Here is a 26,484-nt window from a genome sequence, read left to right as displayed (position 1 = left end):
TTCCCTTGCAGTATCTGAAAAGAAGCTTCTCCAGAATAAAGCAGGGCCAAGCCTGTCCCAGAGCAAGCACAATTCCTGGAGTGAAAGCCTCTCTTCAGCTATTAGGTTCATACCTGGCCGAAACACAAAGGAAACGCCATGCAAATCAGAGGTAAATTTTGCTCTTTGTCTTTTCTGGGTCTGCCTTGTATATAGCTCTGGATCTGGATTTGGGAGGCTTCTGAGTGTGTCTGTTGGTTGACATGTTCCATTGCAAACTAGACAGCTATGGCAGCTGAGGTTCCTTTTCTAGGCTGCTAGAAATAATCACAAAGAAACGGTCACCTGAAGAACTTCTCTTGGCAGCCTGTTCATATAGTCTAATAATGCATATTTTCTGCATAGGGCCCAATTATAGTACTTGAAAAACCTAAGCAGCCCAGATGTTTTGTGCAAACAGGCCTCTGCCTGGGGTGGAGCAAGGTGAGGAGATGCCAGCTTTGCTGCTGCTGTTGGCTTGCTTCACCTGTGTGAACCTTGTCCTTCGGTCTCTGAATTAGCAGGAAGGCTCAGGTGTTATCATAGTGCTATCCTTATATTTTCTACTCAATATGAAGTATTAAAGGTCCAAATTTGAATTTAACCCCTAGAGATAGGAAAACAAGTCTTGGTATATAATCCAGGGATGGGTTTGGAGGGTATGCATAATTCCTCCTGTCAGCAATGAAGATGTGAGCTCTTTTCCACATGTAAGCTCCTCGTTTGCTGAAAGAGAGGGCCATTTCCATGTTTTTGCTTAGCATTGTCAAAAATGGATATAAAAAGCACTAGATAGATGTTACTTTTTGAGTGTGCTAGGGGTAGAGTAACTAGCTATAGAGTAGGGCAGAAGTGCATTGACAGAATATTCAGAGCTTGAAACCAAGCTTGTGTTACTGTGATGCTCAACATATAAGGTCTTTTTTTTTCCTCCTGAGGAGACAATGCGTCTGTTCTTAGCCTTACTTTTGGGAGCCTTAACCCTCTAGCTCAAGCTACAGGAGGTTGCAGCTATGTCTGGTGATGCCTGGTTCACTTGCAGGTGACCAGGCAGACTGTGACCCCCAGCTAACATATCTGACAGTGCCTTACTGAGCTGCAAGGCTTTTTGCATAGTGCTGCAGATTCCTTCTCAGTCCTTAAAATCACACTGCTGCTTACAGAGTGAGCAATCTCTTCCCAGGTACATATGCATACTGTGATGTCATACTGCAAGAGTGTTGACTATTTGCCCTGGGGTCTGTTTAATTATTTTTTAAAATTAATTTTGATTATTACAGCTGATTACACCTCAGTGAGCAATGTAATTGATATTTGTAAATGTATCCCAAGGAACATTTTGTACAACATGCTTTTTGCTGTTGAAGGTTAAAGACTCTGTTATTGGTTTTTCCCTAAATATGCCCACATCATTAGTTCCTCCAGTGAAAAGGTTGCCATCTGGAAAAGGCAGCACGGAGACATTATTCAGGCACAAGTGCATGAAATTGGTGTTTCTACATCTTCTGTCTCTCTTCTGCAAGGAAGCTGCTTGTAATTAAAGGAGCTGGGTTTGGAAGAAACATTACTCACTTGGTGTTATTCCTTATCATGTCAAGTACTGACAGCTCCATAGCTCTGATAAATTGTTCTTCTTGATGAGATATGAAGCTACAGTTCCAAATGTTCTTCTCCTTTCTCCCTCTCCCCCTTTCTCCCTCCAGCCTGGCTTTCAGAGTTTGACGTGTTTTTTAGAGAGGTGAAATCTAAGAGGAAGAAAATGTTGAGTTACCTCTCAACAGCCCTCTTCCTTCATACACTTACTTACATTAGAAAAGTTACATTAAAAGTAAATGGTATTTGTATTTTTAACAACTTTGGTAATCACTTTAAAAAGTGGTGTAATGTAATTTTGTATCATTTTCTGTGTCAAGTGACTTCTGTTTTCACTACTGGCCTCTATCTTCACTTCTGCCAGTTATGGACTTATGTCCTAAAGCAACAGGAAATCTCCATGTTTGGTTGAAACATGGAGATTGCACGAAAAATACAAGTATGAACTACATAGTGAGGAACAAAGCATTTCAATCCCATAGTAAAATAAAGATATTTGCTCCTAACTGAGTAAAGATACTGAGAGAAGTGCAGAAATTCACTCAGGATTTCAGAGATGCATCCACTAGAAAGAAGAAATTGGTTGTTTACTGGGTTATTAACTTGATTCCTTTATCAACTGAAAAATAAACAAAGATGCTGAAGCAGTAGTAGTATTTGCTGCAGATTAAAACAAACAAAAAACAAGCAGCAAAACAGTCCTCTTAAGTTTTACTCTGTGATTATTTACAAGATAGGAAGAGTGCTTTTGAGACCCAATCCTCAAACTGGAAAAAACAGCAAAATCAAGCTATTCACTCCAGCAATAGCTCAGACCCCACGTTTCCGTTGTGCTTTTGCTCATGTCATCATCAGCAAAGCCAATTTCCTGCTGTTTGGTGGCAAGTGTGAGAATTAGCCATCAAATGCAGCTGTGTTTTCTGCATATTTCTGAGTTTACTGTGCTATCTCATGCTTTGCTTGTGGCTTTGTCTGGGAGGCGTGATCGTGTAGAAAAGAGAGTTTAATTACATTTTTGGTACTAGAATGGCAGTGATCTGCTGTGGTGATTGTATCTTCTTGGAAGTCTCAGTAGTCATGCAGGAGCATGAGGAGCATTGCACAAAGTTGGATTTTTTTTGATGCTTACAGGTGACAGACTTGGGAACATTTGCTGGCAGTAAGGTCTGTGAGACTGAATACAGTGCCAAAGGTTTCAAATCACTGACTTTCCTGTTTCAAAGTGAGCCTTTTGATCTCTCGCTCTTTCTACTCCTTTCCCCCTACCACCAAGTTTTGCTGTCAAAATCTTTTAGGTAACAATGACTGTGACTGTTTTTGATATCATAAAAAGCTACAAAAGCAGCAAAGGACCACTGTAGCAATTGTGTTTCAACTGTAAATCAGTCAGAGCTTCTCCATGCCCTGACCTGAGGTTCTTTAGGATGAGTGCCTGGCAAGGTTACAAGCACCACACTTCTAACTCCTGTAAGACACGCTGCCTCAGAACTCTAGACATAGCTGTTACTCTTTACAAGAAATGCAGAGCCTTCTCACTTTTACAGGAGATCTGATTGTGCCTGTCCTCTACTGTTTTTGTTGATTAATTGCATTCCTCTGTGACAAAGACCCATATAACTTGAAATAGATGAGGTCTTTTTAATCCCCTTTTTAATCCCATTCTTCAGAATGAAGAGGTTAAGAGGCTTTCTAACTTCTAATTGCAAAGCCAAAAATGTTACTGAAATATTTTTCTTACCAATCACTCAGTTAGTCTTTTATCAGCTTTTCAAGTTAACTGAGTTAAAACAAGCAAACATTTAATGATATTTCTTTGAAAAGAGCATCATTTGTGTAACATGTTTATCTTCATAATAGAAGGATAATTAACATCACTAATTATCTAATTAAGTTCATTAACTATCCACCAACAGTGCACCGTGAAGTTGACATTATGTTCTTCTGTCAACAAATGCTTTGATTTCTTAGGAAGTAATTAAAATGTAAATTAGCATGTCATTAAATGCACAAGGGAACTTTGGAATCAAATATTCATTTCAAAACTGCTCATAGCACGCATTTTTTTTACTTCAATGAAAGCAGGCACTTTACTATTAATGATGTATATTAAACAATTTCCATTATAATATTATTGTCTTGTTTAATAACTGGCTCAAAGCTAAATTACAGCATGCTGTAGCAAGCTGAAAAAAGTTTCTTTAACTTTGAACACAGAAATTTTCATGTCCTCCTGCATGCATATCTGACACACTGCTCATTTATCATTTTCAGATTGTTCACAAGATCATAAAGAAATCATTCAACAGGTTAATGTTAGATAAGAATTGCATGAAAACATAAAATATAGAGCTATTTCATATTATGTGATACAAATCACTGAATTTCCTGAAATATGTGGGGACCATTTGTCCATTCATTGAAGGCAAATATTTAGCTGAGAATTGGAATATCAGTGTTGTATGATGAATACAAGTCTTCAGGCTGACTCAGATCCACAGGCCCCTCTGTCTGTCCACTAAAAATACATCAGAGGCTGCTACAGGAGATGGGGTGTGATAGCCCAGTGCTCAGTAGGAAACCTATCCTAGCACAATTGTTTCTTTGTTGATAGCAGTTTCATCTTAAAACCTGAAACACAAGATATATCACTTACGAATATTTTGTGGGTAGCTCTTCAGAGGGAGTTTTCCTGTGTTTTTAAACTCAGAGGTCTTCTCTAGGAGTGAAGTCCCTTCATTGAATTACACACTGTATGAAAATGTTGCCTGCTATTTCTCCTGCATATTGTTTTAAAATATCCATTTGCCTTTCAAGCTAGAGATTGTGTCTGGTCAGGCTTAAGTTTGGATATTGGATTTCAGCAAGTGGAATTTAATGTTTTAAGCTGTTGGCACCAAAGTCTTACCTTTCAAGAGCTGCTGGTTGCAGAGTTTTACTTTCACTTAACAGAGTTGATGCCAAATGAGTTGAATGGTGTTAATGTGGATGAAAGAGGAGTTTTATTTGGTTGCAGAAAACCATAGAAACATGTGCTAACCACTGAAACAGGTTATTCTTTTCTTTGCTGAATACACAGAGAAATAATTTTTCCTATTTCTTCATTCAAATATGTCTATTTTCTTCTACTTTTTTTGATTCCAGATTTTATTTATAATCATTTCAGAGAGAAATGGTTTGAATTCAAAAGACTGAAGTGTCAATTTAAAATGAAAAATAAGGAACAGAAAATTGAGGGAGGTCTTAGAAATCTCTGCAAGATTGACTTAAATGTTTCTTCTAGGTCAGGGTATAGGTCGCTAACTGTTGAAGTCTGTGGCCATTCATTTTTTGTTGCTTTCATCTTTGTTAGCCAAATTAAAGTTTGCTTGTGTCTATCCATGTTCTATTTATACTTTCTGCTGAAGAGCAGCTTGAACTACATGCACTAAAAAAACCCCAGAAATAGTCTTTTCACCTTTTAATTTAAGTCATTTTAGGAAAACTGTAATTTTTACGGGTCAGGAGACAGATGTTTCTTTTTTTCTGTACTCTGACCCCTAAACATAGACTGATGTTTACAGAATTTTTTCATCAGCTAAAGGACTAGAAGGGCAAATTTTCCTAAATAAAAGCCATGATTAAAATGTAATCAGAAAATGCCAGCACAGGAGGCTGTTGGACAAATGCACTTAGAAAATAGTGTGTAATAAAGCTCTAAGTTACATACACCTGTAGGACTTCCACATTTTAAATATAAATAGGAAAACAGTGAGTAAGAACAAGTGAAGGCGAGAGACTCCCCTGCTATTCCCCATAATGCCAAAGTCTGACCTTCACCTTTCCCTTCTGAGGTAAAACCTAATGCTCCTGCTGTAACAGGATGGAAACTGAGTCCTCAGGAGGTTGAATGAACTATCCCAAAGTCACAGAAGCCATTCTCAGAGACAGGATTAAAGAACAACCGTGCCTTGACTCTCATTGTGCTTTTTTTGCTATTAGGAGACAAGTTATCTGTTCTCCCAGGAAATAATCTCTTCAGGAGTGTCATCTGGTGAAGGGCTGTGTGTATGCACATACAGACTTATGGTTGCTACAGAAGTAGACTGGCTTCTGTACTGCCTGTCCTTAGCTGATAAATGCAACGTGGAAGTCTCATCACATGTACACACCACACTTTAGGTTTAGCCTTTGAAACCCACCCCTGTGTGTGGGTACATTTATGATGCACTGAAATATGGAGGATTTTCTCATTAGGTCTGCTATTCCCCAACCAACTGGCAATGCCAGGAATCCATCCATGATCCTTAGGAGCAGTTGGCACACTGCATTAGCCTCCTAGCGGGCTGAGGCACGAAGCCTCCATGCAACACTTCACTGCTGGAACTCAGGCTGTTGAAAAGCTAAATGAATTTTGGCAAAGCAACAATAAAATCCACACAGCAATAACAATTTTGTGATTCAAAAGAGCTTGCAAACAACCCTCAGTGTGGAGAGTGTATGTGAAGGACTAGGATAAGCTGCTCTTTATTCTGCTAAGGAAAACATCATCTGCCTTAGCTTGATGATTGTTACCTGGGGAGCAATGGAACAATTTTTCCTCTTCTGAAATGAAATGGCCATGGCAGAGGGGTTGGAACTGGGTGATCTTTAAGGTCCTGTCCAACCCAAACCATTCTATGATTCTGTGATGTTCCAGAAACTCACCTCTTTGCTTCCCATCTGTAAACTAAAGACTTTTCCTTCTCTCATAAATATCTCTGAGATGTACTGGTCTAAAGTACCGCACAAGGGTTATAGCTGTGATGCTACATTAATGCTCTTACTATGTATGTTTGTGTACTTACAATATTTTGCTCAGAAGAACTAGTAGACTAATATCACTAGGTTTAGCCCTTACCAACAGATGACTTAAAACACATGCTTCAAAACAAGTATGTGGGTATTGTCACTATCATCCACAGGATAATTCACTTGGCACAGCAAGGGATTTGAGCATTTGGGCTTTCCTTGTGTCTCTTACAAGTCCAAAATTAGTTTGTCTTGATATTTATTTTCATTTATTAGGAGTTTTGGCACATACTTTTGCGTGTATGTGTATTCTGTAACACAACACACACAAAGAAAGCGTCCAAGTGCAGAGCCCCAGTGACATAATGTTTCTTTAGGAAAGAACTGTGGTATGTGTGCTGTCTGTATCATGAAATTCAAGTGTATTACAGCATGCCTGAATATTTATGAGGCGCAGGAGTGTTAAGTGATCTATATATATTGAAGAAAAAAAAAGGGACATAAAGCATTCCAAAGCTCAGTAGAGTTTTGTTAACTTTTAAGTCACACCTCAATCTTTTTTTCTTTTCCACTGTTTCTCATTACAAACAGTGTCTCAATTGCTTTACTTGAAAGAAATTATAGAAAATTCACACCCTGGGTTTCCTCATTGTTAATCATTTTGTCTCCTATTTGAGGACTCCATGCAGCAAGACAAGAAAGAGTTTTTGAGTCTGTGATTTGTTTTGGTTTTTTAATAGGAAAATAACTTGTAAATTCTATCTCCTTTTCAAGCTCTAAATATTGCCTGGGGAATATGTGGCAGCAAAATGATCTGATTCTACTTACAATGTGATTGCCTAAGGCTGCAAAGTAGAGAAATCTGTATTAAAAAAGACTTGAAGCATGGTTTCCTAGTATTTCCTACTATGGTTTCCTAGAGTTTTAGGAAAGGATTGATCAATAAGGCCCTTTGTATGTCTTATTGATGTCCTTCCCAAAAATGCACATTATGGTTCTTACATTTACACCTGCTTTTCTGCATATGAAAGGCAAACCTTATGTTACACTACATTAGCAATTATCAAAGCTGGCATGTTCTTATTTAAGATAGATTTTACTGTGGCACTGCTGTATTTAATCTACTCCACAAAGAGTTGCTCTTTTAAAAGATAAGCACCTACAATTTTTAATTGTAGGAATCTGTTTATTTGTTGGAAACTTGTTTGCACTAGTTATTCATTAGGCATTACAGTATAAATGCTTTGACTGAACACTTGGTAAATAATAGTCTGGTCTATATTCTCCATGTTTATTGGTTATCTCTTTCAGGTTTTGTTTTTGTGTGTCGGTCTGGCTTGTCTGACTTTTTTTTTCTTCAATTACAGTCATCTCCAATTCTGTTAACTGTTCATTTCACTTTACAACCAGATGGTTTTCCTGTGACATCAGCAGGGACATGTTCATCTGGTTGAAGCTGGCTAGCTATAGCTCATTTGGAAGCCAAAGTGGTTAGTCTTCAGTTGACCAGATGTGGGTAGCAGGAGTTTTCCTTCTTAGGACCCTTCATATGTTCCAAGGGCTAGGAGCTGGGTCGGTGAGAATCTGCAATGTGGACTTTGACCTTAGGGGTCTCACTGATGAGCGTGGGTGAAACACAGACTATGAGCAACTTTGAAATAGCTGCCAGTAGAGCACTGACTTGGCTTGAACAGCCTCTGAACATCTAAAATGGAGGAATTGATTTTTCTACTCTGAATGGTTTTGCCCCAAGTCCACACAGAGCCAGGATCTCAGCTCCTTTCCCATACCAGGGCTGGATTAAGAGCACAGAATGCTGTTGCTTTCTAGGTCAGCCTTTATGGGAGTTTTATATGAAGTATGGAATAGTTTTGTGAGGCCACAACTGTGATTACAGGTTCAATGATGCTTTAAACAAACAAAAATGTAATGACTTTCATCATGTAAAACAGGAGCTTCCTGCAGGGAAACACCAATAAATGTGACTTCACAGCAGGGTTACAGACCTGGCTGGCAGCCAGCAGTAATCAGCACAACACCCAGACCCTGTATGTTAACTTAATTAGAGCCCAGTGCAAGCAGCAGCCAGAAGTTTGCAGTGAGGGACCACTGCCAGCATGGCACAGAGTCCCTGCCTTTAAAAGTTACCTACCTGACCCATGGCTTTGAGTAGTATGAGGCTGGGACTTTACAGCAAGTTTAGCCTCATGCTGTGACTCACAGCAATCTCACATTTGTCAGGGAAGTTCAGCTGGATGTGACAGCCTTCATATGGCACTGGGGGCACTCACCTCTCCTGTAATCTCACTATAGATCCTTACCTCAGTTGGAGTCTCTATAACAGATGATTATAATTTATGCTATTTGCAGTACTAATTCAGCTGCAAAAAGAGGAACCTTACATTGTATTTGGTGTTTTCTTTCTCCTTCTGAGAAAGTTCTGAGTAGTTCCACTAATGACCCATGTTAAGATGATGTCTATGTTTATATTCCTGGTGTAAGTGTGCAACTTGCTCTCAGGTGGTTGACTCATCTCTACACTGCCTGCAGAGCCATCAGACTTGCAGACAGAGACCATATTCCTTAACTGCTGTAGTAAAAGACAGAGCAATTAATGCCTGCTTCTGCCCCTGCCAGGATTTACACCTGCAGCACCTTGGCATAATGTGTTCTGATGTTTCTTCCAGGGATTTGTGTCATGTATGGAACGGTACCGAAGAGTTGGGCAGGAGCTCTATGCTTCTCTGTACAAGGACCATGTGCAGGTAAAGGACAGCAATACTGGGCAACAGCTTTCTGTTATTGAAAGGTTACTCTTGGACTGCCCTGAGAAACGGAGCATTTTAGAAGTGAAATTAATATTGTGCCTGAAGAATTGCTGAGAGTTGATGAGTCCACACTCCTTTCCTGACATTATTGCTGAAATGTGATACAGCATCACCCAGCAATTAGACTCCCCACTTTTTTTCAGGACCTTTATTTTCCCTTTGCTTAAATGAATTATTCAACTCTTCCAATGGCAGAAATGAAAGTGAGAACTTTGACACTTCTTTTATTTTTTTTTTCTTTTGTAGCCAGTAAAACTTTTTAAATAGATCTCAAGCTCATAGACAGTAAAACATCACAGGTATGTTTCTGTTTCAGGTTTGGCCATCAGGGACCAACAAACTTTTTGCCTTTTTGAATTCTCACCTCTTCTCTCCTTTAAATTGATATGTCAGTGCTCCCTAGCTGCTTGCATACAACACCAAAGTAGAAAGAATTAAATTTATGCCTTGCTCAGGGGGAGCATAGTACACTTACAACTGAATCATTCAGACTGTTTTTAGTGAACCCTGTTGCTGCCATTTGTCACACATGTTTGCCAGGAAAAAATGGAGTGAATAAAAACCTCTGTGATGTGAATCTCCTGGCTCACTGCTTTTAAGTTGGAAATTTTATGAAAGTAGCCATTTTCAAGTTTGTGACATGCTTTTATTTGTCACTGTATTGTCTAGTCAGACTATCACTATTTTATCACTAGTAACACCTCCTGCAGCACACTTCCAGTGGTTAGTTGGACTTGTGTTTGTGTTTGTTAGGCCTGCAGCACTCCCTCTGCAGAGGTTCCGTCTGGTGGGCTGGGTAGATCCTTCTGAATCACTGGGATGGTGCCACTGGTGGCTGAGAGGAGGGAAGTGTCCAAAAGCCACCACAAAGTGTTTCTGCCCCACAGATGCAGCAGTGTGCTTACAGCAAAGCAGCTAAGGACTGGATGATACTCGAGGAACAACTTTTCTACAGAGGGGGCCCATGGAGAGATGCTCCACCATCATCAGAGCCACGATGGATTCTTGATTGTTACGAGGGGCCCTCACGAATGAGGAGGAGGATTCAGCACATGAACATCCAAGTGGCAACGATGCAAAGGAAGAGTGAGGTAGAAAGATTTTGCAGGAGGTGCACAATATCTGCTGGTGACTTTATAGAATTAGAGAAACATGAAGGCTGGAAAAGACCTTCAACAGCAGAGTCCAACCTTTGACAAATGTGTGCATCTCTTTCCTCTGGTTCTCATCACCTGTCTCCTGAATATGCTGCTCCATGTATAGAGAACCCACTGAAGGGATCTGATTTTGAGGTTAAGAAAGGCTGCAATGTATTTAACAGCAACAGAATGCTTTTTTTCTCATTTCTTGTATAAAATCTCCTCAGACAGGTGACAATATAAGCTGTCCATATTTTTCTGCTAGTAGTATCTCAATGATATAGTGCTTCCCAATGTATGCAGCAGAGTCCAGTTAGAGGACTGCACTGTCCTGTTACTAGTGCTGCTAAAAGTGCTGAATGGCCAAAAGGGGAAACAAGAGTGGTTTAAGCTAAGACTGAACTGTGAATGTGGGGTATTTACTACTGTCTGTTTCTTTAATGTCCAAATGGCAAATCCCATCAGTGAAAGGCTGAAGCACTTTAATATAAGGTTCCCATACCTAAGACATTTTTTGTGCTGCTTGGATTCTGGCAGTTTTTTCTGTACTGAGTAGTATGATTTTTATCCTATAACTGGCCTCGTGTACAATCATCTTTGGAAGGATAATAATGATTTACTTTGTTCCTTTAGGTTCCTTTCCTCAATTGTTCACGTTTGTTCCTTTAGGTTCCTTTCCAATGAGTTTCTTTGAATTTCCTTGGCATTTATTTGCAACATAGTTCTAAATCTGTGTTTTTCTCTGCAAAAAAGGTTCTGAGTTATGTTTACCTATCTGCATATTCCACTCTAGTCACACCTAGTCTCTTTTCAGGTTCTCCTAGGAAACAGAAATGAAACAACTTCCCCTACTGAAGTGAATCCAGGTAACCTTTTAGGGCTACATTGCATCATCAAGACAGTAGACATAAATAGTCAAAGATAATTGGAATTAGGGTATTAATTTCTAGGTCACACAATTTAATCCAGAAAAAAACCCCTTACTGTTGGTGCTCTGGGCAAAAATGTCACTGTAACATCTGTGACAAAACTGATGCAAATTTCATAGGTGATATATCAACTATCTTCAGAATTTTCTGCTCTCTTGTTGCTACCTGAAAGGTCTAAAGCAAAAAAGCTATTCTGAAGTGTAAGCTTTGGGCACTTTTGGGGACCTGGAAAGCTCCTTGCTTAAACTTGGAAAAATGCTTAAACTTGGGAAAAGTGCTATTGGAAATATGCAGTATTGTATACTTTTTACTGTGATAGGGCCTAGCAAATAAATGAGCGGAGCTCATTGTTTTAGACTTCAAACAAGATGGAAGCACTATGTGGTCTCTGCATGAACCCTTAATAGGAAGGCTGATTGTGCCTTTTCTATCTGCATGCATTGCATGAGCTTGCAAAACCAGGGACACAGCTTGGGCAAGATATAAGTGGGTTGTCTCTCTCTGGGTTTTCTTAAGATCCCGCTCAGTCCACGTCCCTAAAACACCACCATTTAAAATTTTTCCTAATTTCCTAATCTTCTGTGAATATAGGGATTTTGTCTGAATTATGACTGATTGCATGTATCTGTCTTTGGTTCCCTGAAATAAGCATCCCTCTTCAGCAGTCACAGATTTTAATTCTCTTGCCTGTTTTTTTGGAGATAATAATGCTATTTCCCAAGGTAGAATAGATTGAGTGAAAGACTAAATTGCAAATGCTTTTGGTGTCATCCGGCTGCCACTAAAACCACAATCTCTTTTATACTCATATAGGAGAGCTGATGTTAAATGGAGCAGAGAGGGAGATGGATCAGAAGGGATTGGATTGTAACCAGCTAACATTCTTCCCAGCTCTACATGAAAGTTTCCATTCAGAAGACTTCTTGGAACTGTGTGTGGAGAGACAAATTATATTGCAGGAGTTTGCAGAGAGTGAAAAGGTAGGAAAGATGAGCTAGAAAATTTTCTCTGGGGACATGGCATTTTAGAGGGTGAATTGGATACAGAGGCCTATCTGTTCCTTTCAGTTCAGGGTTCAGGTGGATTCAGGCTACAGTAGATATTATTCTGTGTTTCCTTACAGGAAATACAGTTTTCCAGACTGTGTATGAACTCCAGACTTTTCTTGAAGAGCAATTAACATTAATTCCTTGAAGTAAAAGAAAAAAATTTGGGCCTGGCAAGCAAGATATTCTCTTATGAGACCCTGTCGGGATTTGCCTACGACATGGCAAATTCTGAGACTCCGAGAACTCCTGTGCTGCTCTGCAACCTTTACTCGTGCTCACAGCAGTGCCTACATCAAATTTATTTATAACCTCTGGAAGAAAATGCCAGTTTTGTATAGGTTGCTAGTTCAGTGGTGTTTACATGTCTCCCTGAAGAATACCAGAAAATATTTCCTTCCTCCTTTTACATGTCTTTCTTTCTGTCTCCCCATGAGTACTGGACAGATTCTTCCCCCTAAGGCCATATAAACTGTCCATGCTTCCTCTTTGATGCTTCTAGCATGTGTTATCTGTTCAAAACATTTCTGTTCCTTCTTTGCTCTTGTGCTGGACTGGATGCCCTACACCAACGTTTCTTCCCAATACTAGGAAGAGGCGTAAGGTACAGGAGCACTGGGGGAGAAGATGAGTTGTGAAGTAAATAAGGGTGACTCTTAGGAACATGGCACCTTTGATGTTGTCAATTTAATTGAGACAACATCAATGAAATTGACAACTTGGCCTCATTACCTCATCTTTTGCAGTGTACCTGGTTTTTTCAGTGGCATCATTCTCTCAGTGGCCTAGGAGTTAGCATCCCATAGAGGAAGCCAAATACTTATAGTGTGTAAACTCAGACCTCACAGTGCTGTGGTAGTTGTACACAGATATAGAAATAGATGTTTTATTAAAATATCTCAATACCATCACCAGATTTTCTTGATGCTTTGCCACTGGCTGAGGTGTCACACCTGTGCTCTCTAATATGACTTTCTCAGAGTTCTTGATGCAGTCTGTTTCTGTAGCAGAATTCATTTCTCTGCCCCTCCTCCTTTTGCCCCTTCCTCCCCATACCTCTCCCCAGCAGAAGGAGACAGGCATGAAAATGTGAGGCATGATTTCCATGCACTGATCTCATTTTGAGCCTTCAGGCTGTCTGTCTCTTCTCCATGTAACTCTGCAGGAAGCCATCAGAAATGCCAGGCATGTTCTTTCCCAGCAGCAGTCACTGCCTCGCCAAGCTGACAGAAGTATTAACAAAAGCAGCGGGGAGTGACATTAGCTGTCCTGTGCTCACTTAGTGCACAGAGGTCCTGCCTTGTCAGTGGCTGCTTCCTGAGCTGTTTGCACTTTAAGCAGGCAACGGGAGCCATTTTATTTCCTGGACTGCTCAGAAAAGTCATTGAGTGTGTGTGTGTCAGTGTGCGAGTTTGAGTGAATATGTTCCCTTGTACATCTGAATGAACAGAGCAATCAAGAGTGCAGGGCTTTGGGCAATACCTTAGAAGGTAATTATTCAATTATTTTATGTCATGTTTGCTTCATTGATTAATGATTCTAGTAGCTTGTGAACTGGGTTTTGATCTGTTTTGACAGAAAATGAAAGTTTTTGTTTAATTTATGATAATGTCAAGCTGCTTTGCGTTTCAGTGCAAGACTGAAGGTACAAGACTTGCAGGTATAGCACTGTCCTGGTGGAGATTGTGCAGTACAACTCAGTCAGATCTTTGTTACTCATCAGCAATAACATAAGTCACATTCGCCAAATGAAAAAAATTGACTCATCTCAAGGGCTCTTGTATTTCAAATAATGCAGATTTATTTAAAATGATAAGTTTGAAGAAATAATATAGAATTGAAGAAAGGGATTGTTACTGTTGACTGTTTCTGGTTGGATAGTACACAATACTTGGGCTTAGAGTTTAAGGTTTGCGAAAGACAGGTTAAGTGCTCTTCCCCCTCAACAAGGCCTACTAAAGTGCCCTGGTTCTGCCCTAAGCAGAATAGCACAGTGGTTTTTTGTACCAGACCACATTAGTGATCATAGGCCTCCTTCATGGTCCACGTGCCTCCTATACCCACACACATGATCTCTGGGTTTGGTGAGGTGGATTTCTTACAAGTCTGGATTTTAACTTTGTGCCCATGGAGCTGCTTTATGCAACTGCCTGATGTTTCAGTATTCAGTTACCTTCCTTTTGGGAAGAAGCAATCTTTTTCCTATTTAATTACTTCAGGAAACCATGTGGTTTGCTAATGTGAGCAGAATTCCCCAGTATTCTCAGTGCAAGCATACGTGTCTCTAACCACGTAATGGCAGGCGCTCCAGCCAAGAGTTCTGTGGTTGGCATATCCCTGCAGAGAGAGGCATTCCTGTGGGAGAGGTGATGGAAAAATGCTACCTTCCTCTTAGAAATCATTTAGAGGGGAGAGAGACTGAAGAGATTTTCATGAAAAGTTACCCACAGAAATCTCCCAGGGCTGTTTTTTTTCCCTTAAACCCAGAATGAGGGAAACAACCTGCTGTGCCCACTAAGTGATTTCAAAATGAAGCACCCCTTTTGTTCGTAAAATAATGGCTTGTCAGTAAAGTCCTTAAGTGTGGAAACAAGATTTTATTTCATTTTCTTATGAATTTAATATTTATGTTATCCTAACATCAAAGACTAAAAGTTTGTGAAGCAGTGTGGGTCTGCTTTATCTGACCTTAGCTAGATCATGTGTAGTTTGGGACAGCTAGGAGGGTTGTTGATTTGTCTTCAGAAACAGTGAGTTTAGGAACAAAAGCAAAGAGTGAAGTAGAACCATACTTACTCTACATATTATCATATAGACTTTACATGATCTAGTAAAACTAATTCCATTTCTGGGTCAATTTTGCATGCCCCATAAAATAATACACCTCCCTAGTCCTTATGAAGTTTAGTAGAGATAAGATCATTGAGATCTTAAGAGGAAAACGGATTTTGTGATACTTCTCATACTTATCAGTCTGTTCTCTTAGGAACACTGCGTTACATTTCTGAACTAGGAAAGTTGTCCTGTTGTGTAAATACCTCTCTAATCCATTTGTATGTAGCCCTCTGGTCCTTGCAGCTTGAGATGGACTCAGCTTGCAAAATTCTACACTCATTTCTGGATCCTGTGCAATTCAGGATTGTGCTGATTTAGAGGAGGAGCTCAGCAGTGAGCGCTTTTCTTAGTATGTAAGGTGGTATTAGTGTTTTAAAATTTTGGGAGCATTATTTTTGAGGCTGGGCTAATGGATGATTTAGCTTCTACCCCCTTCCTAGGAACAGAGGAGGTACTGGTTGAAAACTCTGGTTGAAACTGGGCACAACACTGAGTTGACCTTGATCATCCCAGTTGACTGTACTAACCAGTGGACTTAGCTTTTGGAGCTGAGTATATATAGAATGTTTCATGAGCAGACAAAAATAAGGAACTCCATGCTTCTAAATGTAAGGGATGTTCTTTGCAATGAACTACTGCTTGATTTAAAATCAGAACTTTTACATTTTCTGCAGGCCACACAATTTTCTGATTTCAAAATTGCTTTGTTAACTTTCTGCACCATCTCTCAGCCATAAAAAATGTTCCAGAAAAAAAGACTTTATTTTCTTTATGAAAACTGGTCAATTCCCAAGAACTTTCTATCAACTGGCATATATAACAAACAAAATACTTAGTTTAAAAATTCCCCATGTTTTTAAATTGTGTTTTAAAAATTCCTCTCTTATAAGGGCTAAATTAGTTTACTTGGGAGTAAAAACAAGAGATTGAGCCTTAGTATATCAAGGGAAATTAAAAAATATTCTAGAATGTTTATCCTAATCCTTAAGACAATTAGATAGATTCCTATATTCTGATTGGACTTCTGTCTGTCATGCAGTGATTTTGTGACTGTCACTGTGAAGAATCAATAAGGCAGTTTCTTTGGTACAAACTTGTGTTCTTCTGCATCACTGGCTCTGGCTCCCTGCTGCCTCTGTCTCCTGTGTTACCAGCTCCTTATTATGCTTTCCTCTGTTCTAGGTGACGTTCAAGTGCTCTGTGGCTGTCGTGCAGGGTCATACAGCACTGGAAGGGGTGCTGCTCTTTGGCCAAGAGCACTTTTACATCTGTGAGTGCTTTGTGTTATCCCTTCAGGAGGAAGTCTATTGTACTCGTCACTGCTTGTCCAGGTGAGTCATTCCTTCCTCCCTTCCAGAGATCTGCTTGGTCATCTTCAGTACTGGCACTTGGATACCTTGAGTTTGCACAGATTTTGTGGGGATTTCAAGCAGAATAATAGCACAGCAAGAAGTTTTTCATCTTTCCCATTTGTTACAAAAACTGTTTAACATAACTAACATAGGCCCTTGTTCACAGGCTTTGGAGGTGCCATGAGAACACCCATCTTCAACAGATGGTGGACAGTCTCACACCTACATTGCTGGTTTTCGGTTATGTTAAAATGTTAAAGTTTCTTTCTGAGTAACTCACATCTTTTATTCATATGGAACAGTTAGGACAGGAGCCTTTAGCTTCATTGTCTCATAAGTTTTTTGTTTGTTTCTCCAAGACAGAATCATAATTAATATTTGGCACTCTGCTATCATCTCTTGACTCATGATTTATTGAGAGCGATCAATATTGCAAATGAGTCTGTTAGACCAAGCTCTTTGTGCATACTGTGTGCTCATGTGCAACGCCCAGTGGGACAGTGAGTAGCTCAGCACTTTCACTCTCTGTCTGCTCTGCATCCAAATCTGACAAAGTCTAATATCAGTCAATCTGATCAGGTGACTCAAGGATCGATTGGACTGGATCTGATAAAAGCTTAGATTGTTTTTCTAAGGGATTTTCTGTGGGCTAGGCTGTTGATTGCAATTCTAATACATATACACTACTAAAATAAAAATGAATTATTTGCTTAATTATTAATTCCAAGTGATTGCTGTTTAAGCATCATATGGACACACAGCTATTGTACCCTTGACTTGGGCTTTCAAGTTCTCCCAACAAGTTTCTTGCCTTGCTGATTCTCCAACTCCAACGTGAGCAAAACATTGCTGTCTGCCTACTTGCATATACTAAAATAACCTCAAACTTACCCTCAGCCTCCACAGGCTCTTTATTTGGTTAACTAATAGAAAATCTGCCTTTAGTGTTGAGCTTTATTTATTTAGCTTTGTTTTCAGTTTATGTATGTCCCAGTTGATCTTGATATCTCTTGGTATTATTATTTTTCTTTAGGGGAGGACTTAAATGTTCAAGAGGGCTCTCCAGGTTTGTTTTTTCTTTGTTTCATTTTTTTTTTTAATTTATTTTTCTCCTCCAGAATCAGTGATCCATTTATTTTCAACTTATGTCATAAAGACCATGCTGTGGGAGACCAGATGTGTTCCCGTTATTCGTATCAGGATATCAAAGAGATCCATCTGATGCGCTTTCTCCTGCAGGTAGGAACTAACATGCTCAGTCATTTGAGGGAAAGCTGCAACAGCAGTAATGACATCTGACTGAAAACCACTTGCTCAGTTTCCACTAAGATTGCTGATATGTCTTTGCTTGAGTATCAAAATGCTTTTTGTCACATCATTGCTCTATTAGCCTTTGCTAATACGAACTCCTTTTTATACACACCACAGTGTTTGCACACCCTGACTGGAGTGGCTGGCTTATTAATTGTTGGGCTAGCAGTGTTCCATGTTTTTTTTAACCATACAAAATAGAAATTTTTGGTGTGACCCAAAGTGAAAAGTGGAGATGAGTAGAAACAGTCTTTGAATGGGACTGGGGCAAAGGCTGAGCTTGTTGGTTTGAGGGGTTTTGTGGTTTGAGGTTTTTTATTGTTGTTCCATGGTCTTTTTGTTGTTGTTCTAGGGTTGTTTTGTTCAGTTAATGAACTGAAAACTAAGGTATCTGTATCAGGCTTCTGCTGGGACTCTATGCAAAAACTTCTTTGAAAAATCATTGTAGAAAAAGAGGAAAGCTGATTCCTTGTGCTCTCCCTGCAGGACAGGTAGATCTGCTGTTTAGGCAGTGACTGTTCCTCTGCTGGTCTCCTCTTGTCCATGCACATAGTCCAGTTCAGAGCAAAGCACCGGCCCAGTTCTGTAATGGCAACACTGGAGCAGAGCTGGTTTGGAAAGCTGAGCTCCAGAGCAAATGCTGCAAGCTGTTTATTGTCATAGCTGCTCTCATATTACCTTTCTGCTTTATATTTTATTTGTGAATTATGTATGGGCCACCTGCCATCAGAGTGTTTCTCTAGGTTTGTATTGCACCTGCTACATTTGGATTGAAACTCATGTCTGGGTTCCCAGACACTGCATGTTATTTATAGTTTTACTTGAGTGACTTGGGGGGGAAAAGGACCTCTCACTAAGTAAATAAGAGAATGATATTCAAATGCTCAGCAAAACAAAGTATAGAGACATTTTGGGGACAGGGAAAAGGGAGTGAAGTTTTTTTCAATTTCAATTCCTCAAAGTTTTGGTGCAAAATGTCATAAACTACTCTTTCTCCTTTGGTGCTTCTAGTCAGGAGAAACTATTTGGGAGTTCTGTTGAGCTCTGTCTCAATTTAGCAAGTAGTATAGTTGCTTTCTAAAAGAAGCTCTTATTTAGAATCCCCTCTGTGTTGTCTTTATCACCTAGTTGTAACTTAATGCTACTATTGTGTTATTAATCACACTGAGCTTTCACAATAAAAATGTTCCAGCAGCAAAGGAAAAGGTGAGTGATGGAACCAATATCTGGAGTTTGGTTTTGCTTCAAAGAAGTGTTTGAACTGCTAGTCACCTTGTAGGACCATCCCTACAGTTGAAGAAATTTAGGATGATAGACAAATTTTGCTTTAGTTCTGCACATTTGTCAGAAAAGTCAAGGTCTTTTTCTTAAAGCTCTGAAGAATTGCACAGGCCATGATGGACCCTTTGCAGCACTAGGCTTTGCTCTGCAGCTCCTCACACTAAATTATTTACCTTTCCAGGAGATCGCCTTGGAAATATTCTTCAAAAATGGCTACTCCAGATTTCTTGTCTTCCATGACAGTGACCGAAATAAGATATTTAAAAGGTAATGACTAGCTCACAATAACGTGGGAATGCTCCTGGTGATGCTTGGTATACCACTCTTATTTATCCTGGTGTCAGGTATCTGTGTTGTGTTGCTGCAGGATCATTGTTTTCCATTTTCTCCTTGAGTTTTAATGGGTTACAGTTTAGCTGTGAAATTTTCCTTTTGCTGACCTGTGGACTGTTTGGAGCATTATATAGCCATTGATTTATCAAGGGACCTAATATGCAGGACTTTTATAGCACCCAGTGATGTTGTGTGTCCCTTCATCCCAGGAAATTTTGACTGTAGCTGTTTTCCTTCCTCCCACTGAGATGAGAGGCACCTCTACCTCACCTCACAGTACTGGGTGAAAGAAGGTTTCATCCAACCCTCATAGAATCACTAGATTCTTTAGGAATAACATATTTTTTGTCTCTCTGATTTTATCTTTGTAGAGTTAACTTTAACAATGGCATTTGTAAAAAAAATTCTCCTTATGTGCTTGTCTTGTTTAATGGAACTTGAATGTAAGACTATGAAGGGATTAATTTACACTTTGTTTTCTTGCGCGTCATTGTCTACTGCAGCTCTGGCCATTAGATCAGGATTGCATTCTCTGGCCTCTGCACAGGAAAATCCACCTCAGTACTAGTGCTTCCTGTACTAAATTCTGCAGTCCAAACTGAGCATTGGTACTGTTAACTTCTAAAGAATCATAGGAATTCCTTCTGCTCCTGAAATCTCTGAACAACTCCTATTGCAGTATTGCATAAAAAAGTCAGTGCAGATTTGTTCTTCCTTTCCAAAGAGGCTGAATAGTGAAGTTACTTAGAATCCCCAGGATCTGCCCCAGAGCCAGCCCTTATCTTTGCTGTCTTTGAGTTCTGACAAGAATCTCCTGGGGGAATCTTTCAAAGGCAGCTCAAGACAAGGTTTTGATCCTCAGCTGAAGATCACCAAAACTGTGTATTTCAAGGGTATAGTTTGTCAGATATCATAAATCCACAGCAATTGTAAATATGAATGGCTGAGATGAGGGTTGGTGCCTCTTTCTGCCATTTTTGCTAAATAAATGTCTGAGTGGTTCTTATTCTCTGACTTTAATAGCACCTTAAACCAAAAAATCCATAACCGTGTATGTAAATTCAAAGTCCTGTTGGAGAAAGGAACTGCTTTTATCCAGCCCATAGCAACTCCTTAATATTAGATGTATGCTTTTGCCTGTTGTCTTATAGCTTTGTCCTAGGTTAGAGTCTCAGGACAATGCTGTGGTTTCCTGAAGAAAGTTGTGAGGACAAAGCAGTTATATAGATATGTAATATGTCCTAATAACCATTTGCATAACTATAATGTGACCTTTCATATCTCCTATAGATTCTGTTCTTTCCAACCTGCTTTGAAATCGAAGGGGATAACAGAAGAATCCCTAAATATAAGGTAAAACATAGGAAACATTGGATAATTGTAATAAGTGCAATTATGTGAATAAGTTGCACCTTTAAAAAGAATACAGAAACATATCTATTTGTATCCATCCTTTTAAAGATTCAAAGGTGTTACTAGGACTTCAAAAAGCATCCTAGCATACTTCATCACAGTATGAAGATGAGTCTCAAAAAACTGACTGTGCATAGATGATTAATAATTATTATCTCCTTTGTATCACTTTATTGATAAACTCTACACAAATGGTTACTGTGGGAAGCGATAGTGAGGTGAGGACAGAGCTAATCCATAATGCTTTTGCATAACAACCTCTTCACTGTGTGCTCAGGGGAGGCAGTGGTGTACATATGGATGTTTTGGCATGTTGTATTAGCTGCACAGAAGAGATTCTAGCTTGTGCCTCAGATTTACTGTTGCAGGAAAAAAGTTTGCTCCTAGTGGGAGGTGCTTGAGAGAATGTTTCATGCATTCCATGAGTTAGAGTAACTTTTCTCAATTTAGATATCTGGGGAGCACAGCCCTAAGTGCCTAACAGGGGTCCACTGAAATGATTGCTGAGGCTGGAATTGTGTTGAGACCTGAGGTGCACATTGCCTCTGAGTTGTTGCAGCCTGTGTCATCTATACTCATTTTAATTTTCAGTCTACCCATTGCAGATCATTACCTATCTTGTAAGTGAGCATTTTCAGTGAAGAAAGTGCTTTCACTTTTATCACCTGGCTAAAAGTACCAGTGCAATGTGGAACCAGCTCCAGCTAGAGCCTAACCTAAGCCAGAGGAGAGGGCTGGCTGTGGAGCACGACATCTGCTCTGTGTAAACAGCAACTGGCTCTAGGATTTCCTTTCCCCCTGCTTGCTGGGAGCTCAGGAGGTGTGAATGTCTTGAGAGAAGACGCATTAGAGCGTCAAGAAATTTGGGCATTAACTGGGCTGGTGGTTATTGGAAGAAACACTTGACTCATGGTTAATCTCAGAATTTGAGACAGGCTGCATGCCTAGGTCTAAAGTAGCCTGTCCTGAATTCCAGTAAGGCTCTGCCTTTAGATTTTTCCACTGTACAACTAATTCACTCTGAGAATGTGAAGGGCCTTTGGCATAGCTTTGGCTGGACCATGTCATAGCATGAACTAAAATAAAATAAATGTAATGTTTATTATAATCACTGCCTAATTACTGAAGCCAGAAAAGTTGTGTTAAAGTGGAAAGTTAGAGAAAATTACCTCAGCAGGTGTGCTTCCCTTTACCCGTCAGAACTTATGGACTGAGGATTTGATGAGTTTACTCTTCCCTTGTTTGAACTGGGGAGCTGTTTCAGAGTTAGAAAATTTCAAAAGCAGCACTTGGGGCTTCTTCCCTGTCTAAGGTGACAATGGCAAACTTCCACATCTTTGCAGCTTTTCCTGTCATACCTGAGACAAGGAGGCAAGCCAGAATAAATTCTTTGCCCAGACACACCATTAATAATTGCACAGTTGAAGCATGGAAAGAAGAAATTGCTAGTTTGATGCATCACAGGACATTGAGGTAATAGAATTTCTGGGAAATCCCTTATCAGTTTTTCCACCTAGTCCATAGGAAACATGCAGGAGTTCCCAGGCTCTACAGTAGTCATTTAAAAAATAAAGTGCTCCTGGCACTTTATTCTTCATTCAAATATATTCAGAAGTTTGCTGTCACCATAGGTTATTATGGCAACTGCCAGCCCTTCTCATGTCATGCCTGAGCGCTTTTATAATCTGCTCATTGATTGTCCCTGTATTTTGCTGTTTGAAGGATGCCAGCACTCTCTACCCTACAGATGTGATTTCAGCAAGAGAATGTGTGTGCCCAGGTGCATATGTCCATATGCACATGTCAGCAGAAGGTTAAAAGTGCTGTGAGGGCACCAGACTTGACTTTGTCAATGCAGAAGCTGACTCTTGGATCATGGAAGACCGTGACTCTTCTCTTAATCACTTTAGTCACTGCTTAAGTGATAAGCCTGGGACCCTTAAAAAGAAAATTATTTTTCCTATCCCTTCTACATCCTCCTTGGAGAGAGATTCAGAGGCTGGCAAAACACTATGAGTACAGGCAGTCATGCTGATTGTGTTGTACAAGTTGGAGATTGCTGCACCTAGGTATAGCACTCAAAATCCCAAAGAACTTGCAGAATCTGGCCCCTTGATGGCAACCAGGATCACTGGCTGTCTATGTCTAAGTGTTGTGTTTGTACTGCTTAGTTACTCCTGAGCATAACACTTGTGTTTGCTGCCTCTGCTGAATTGGAACAGGCTCGCAGTTCCTACACTGACAGTGCCTGTTTGAGACTCTGAGAGCTTCGTGCCAACCACCGGCAGCAGAAAGTTCCCAAGTCTTTTCCTTTTCCTCCAAATGGTATTTACTGAGACTAGTTCAACTGTGTCTCACCCTATGAAAATGAGCAGAAATAATATTTGGGGCTTAATGGTGGGAATGGATTTACTAGAAAAACCTATTGTTTAAAAGATGCTTTCACTGGACACTGCATACACAAAATACCCCAAAAAGCCCAAACATGAAGAACATGTTGTAGGGACAGGCCCAGATGTAAATAGCCTTTTCCAAATACACATCTGCTTTAATTGTTATGGTTTTCATTCTAGAGACCACAGACATTTGTTTCTAAAACCAAGCTGATCTTTAAAGAGCAGAACTGCAGGAAAACAGAGGAGGAGGGAAGTCAGCTTTTTATTTTCTTGGGTTGGACTTCATGGATCTTCAGGGTCTGGAGAGTGCCTTGGTGTATTTGAAGGATTGTCGTCTTTTATTCTCCACTCTTCTTGGTTTTCTATTGCAGTAGAATTGGGTGTAATGAGTGAAGTGAAATCTGGCTTCTCTGAGGGGCCGGGTGTCATGTCCTCCAACTTGTGCAGCTCGTCCCTCTCACCCTGGCAGGTCTGCAGGCAGGAATTGCACAGGTCTTTCTTTTCTACTAAGTAAAGCGATTCTATGCGTTTAATGGTGTCAATTGGCTCCTCTTCCTTTGCAAATTCTGGCAAAGGGTTTCTTTTTACATTCATTCTCTCAATCTTGGGGAGCTTTTTCACACTCTTCGGGATGATGGTCAAGGAGTTGTCAAAGAGACCTAGCTCAATAAGTTCCTTCAGGGACCCAAGAGTGGTGGGAATACTCTCAAGACAGTTTAAGCCAAGGTTGAGAGTACGCAGGTTCCTGAGAAGGGTCAACTCCTCTGGCAGACCTTTTGTGGTCAGCTTGTTGTTGCATAAATTCAGGTAAGTAAGGTTGCGAAGTGTGCCTATCTCTGGGGGCAGCTCATCAATCTGGTTACTATGCAGGTCCAGCCACATCAGATTTTGGAACTTCTCAATGATGTTTGGAATCTTTCTTAACATGTTTCTGCTCAAATCAATTTCCTCCACGTCAGCCAGCTCCAGAAGGCACTTGGGGAACACGGCAATGCCCATTTTGCTTAGCTCAAGACGGCGCCTTCCGTTAAAAAGTACCCGCATTGAATTTTTGGCCACTTTCAAGGTGATCCTTTTCCCTTGTGGACCTTTTCCTTTTCCCTTTCCCTTGGGCATCTCTCTGCTGACAAACAGACACCAGACCCTGTGGATAGAATGTGAGAACTCCAATAAGGCCTTTGAAAGCCATGGCTGCTAATCACAGTTATATGTTAACATTACTGCTAGACTTTTCTGAAGTTGGTTTTCTTTGAGGTAAGAACTTTTAAACTGAAAATCTGCAACTCTGAAAATTCTTCTTTGAAGTATTTTCACTAGGTGAAATTCTAATAATTTATAATATCATTTCATTGCAATGTGACATCTATGTACATTACAGGGTGAAATAACAAGTGGGACACATTTGCTGTCTTTCATTCCTAAATACTGGTTTGAGCTTAGGATATAATGAAACTGAATGAAATATGTTATTATCCATCAGCCAGTTGAGGATTGGAGAAAAATATATTGTGGGTCTCAACAGAGTCCTTAGAGACTGCATTAAAAGAAGCTATCCAAAATTGTCTCATTCTGCCAAATTAACACTTGCCATCTTTACAGGCCTGGCATTTGCTAACAGGTTGGTTAAATTTCTTGTGTAATGGACTTGAGATTTGGGCTCTGGATGTTATTGAAAGATTAAAAGTTTAAAGGAAATTATTAAGAATTTTGTTTTGACCAGGAGTCAGGAACATGGTGGGCCCCCAGGCTTGCCAGAACAATTGGCAATTCATGCATCACTTACAGGGTAAACTGCAACAGAGATTGATGTCAGTGCTTCTTAATGCCATGTGAACCAGGCCTTGCTAAGTGTCTCCTCCTCTGGATACTCCAACCTTGTTATTTTCTTCATGCTGTGGGTAGAGAGTCTCCCACTGCAGAGGTGCACTGCCCTCAGAAAAATCCATATAGGTGTAGGAGTCAGACTTTTGACTGCTACTGATGCTGAGCATGTGTTACATGCTTCCTGGAATGAGGCCTCTAAGAGTATAGTCCACTTACTCTCAGGTTTGGTGAACTCTTTCTAATCAAAGGTCATCAAATACAGCTGCTAATTATGGCTAGTGGCAAAGGAGATAGGCTGATTCCCTGGAAATGGATGACAATGTCCCTTCCAGTGAGCATTTAGAGAGGAGCACAGGTTACAGCTGAGTAATCTCAGGTCTGGGTGCTCTGGCATTTAATTTTGAAGAGTCAAATTGCAGCTTTGATGAATGATTGTTTAGGACAAAATATAGATTTGTCAACAATATATGTCCCTATCAGAGAGATTGCACTTCAAACCCTTCAGGCTTTTTGGCTACTCATTAATCATGTGTGAATACATGAAGGGGAAGCTCAAGCTACAACTAAGGCATTTCAGCTTCTTTTCAATTACATGCCATAGCCCAAATAATGCAAACGCATTAACCCAGCTACCACCCACTCTCCCAAGAGCTCTGTAATGAGGCAGATGCTTCAGAAAATACTGGAAGCAGTGCAGTGGATTCAGTCTTGCCCTGAGGGTGAGTTCCAAAATAGGATTTTTTTGTTATTTTATATGAAAATATTCACAGTTAAATGTTTCTGTATGTCACTTCCATGTTTCTGTCTCTCATGAGTATTTACAGAACCATATTACAAAGGGGCAATGTCAATCTGTTCTATCTATGTGTTGACTGGTAACTAAAGCAAAGTACTCTACAGTGTAAATAAGTACTCTTTTCACTTTTGTTGATGTTAGTAAATAATTTCCCCAGGAGTGAGTAGAAAGTTCTGGAGATCAAAACAGCAGGGTTTTCTAATCACAGCTCACTCATTTTAAGGATTTTATACAATATTCTTGTTGGCAATTATGTGAAGATAAAGTTGAGCAGTATAGGGAATGCCAGGGCCCTACTGCTGATACAGGATACCCTGAGTCCTTTCCAGTGCTCACAGGTGGGGTGACTACCATGCTTCAGGAAAAGATCTATAGGGGAGCTTTCTTACATGCTGGCAGAATGGAAAGACTTTCTGCTTCTTGTAATTGACATGAACCAGATGACGTTTAGGCCTGACTTTTTCTTTGTTTGAATTTTGTGTTGGATGAGTTGACCAAGACATTGAGTGGTTTTTGATAAATGAAGCTTCTCAAACAAGTATGCCTTTAAAAAATGAACGGGGGCCTCAAGAAAAAACATGTAATAAAAGCATGTAATTTTTTTCCTGATTTCAAAATTATAA

At 39.9% G+C, this 26,484-nt stretch overlaps 2 protein-coding genes across 2 annotated transcripts in view; one reads left to right on the top strand and one right to left on the bottom strand.

The window, feature by feature from the left end:
* The window catches only part of WDFY4 (WDFY family member 4), a 108,381-nt gene that overhangs the window by 50,584 nt on the left and 31,313 nt on the right, over window positions 1-26,484 (top strand). Inside the window, 9 exon segments of the mRNA XM_031062490.1 lie at window positions 12-151; window positions 9,066-9,143; window positions 10,094-10,297; window positions 11,160-11,211; window positions 12,088-12,254; window positions 16,338-16,486; window positions 17,626-17,746; window positions 19,281-19,366; window positions 20,723-20,785. Coding sequence (XP_030918350.1) covers window positions 12-151; window positions 9,066-9,143; window positions 10,094-10,297; window positions 11,160-11,211; window positions 12,088-12,254; window positions 16,338-16,486; window positions 17,626-17,746; window positions 19,281-19,366; window positions 20,723-20,785 — 1,060 coding nt within the window.
* Window positions 23,521-24,357, bottom strand: LRRC18 (leucine rich repeat containing 18). Its single transcript, XM_005417310.2, has one exon. It carries the CDS (start codon window positions 24,355-24,357, stop codon window positions 23,524-23,526), a length of 834 nt encoding a protein of 277 aa, XP_005417367.1. The 3' UTR covers window positions 23,521-23,523.

The sequence above is a fragment of the Geospiza fortis genome, unplaced genomic scaffold, assembly GCF_000277835.1.
Source record: "Geospiza fortis unplaced genomic scaffold, GeoFor_1.0 scaffold130, whole genome shotgun sequence".
Taxonomy (NCBI): Eukaryota; Metazoa; Chordata; class Aves; order Passeriformes; family Thraupidae; genus Geospiza; species Geospiza fortis.
Note: the sequence above shows the minus strand (reverse complement) of the source record. Positions and strands in the feature narration are given on the sequence as shown.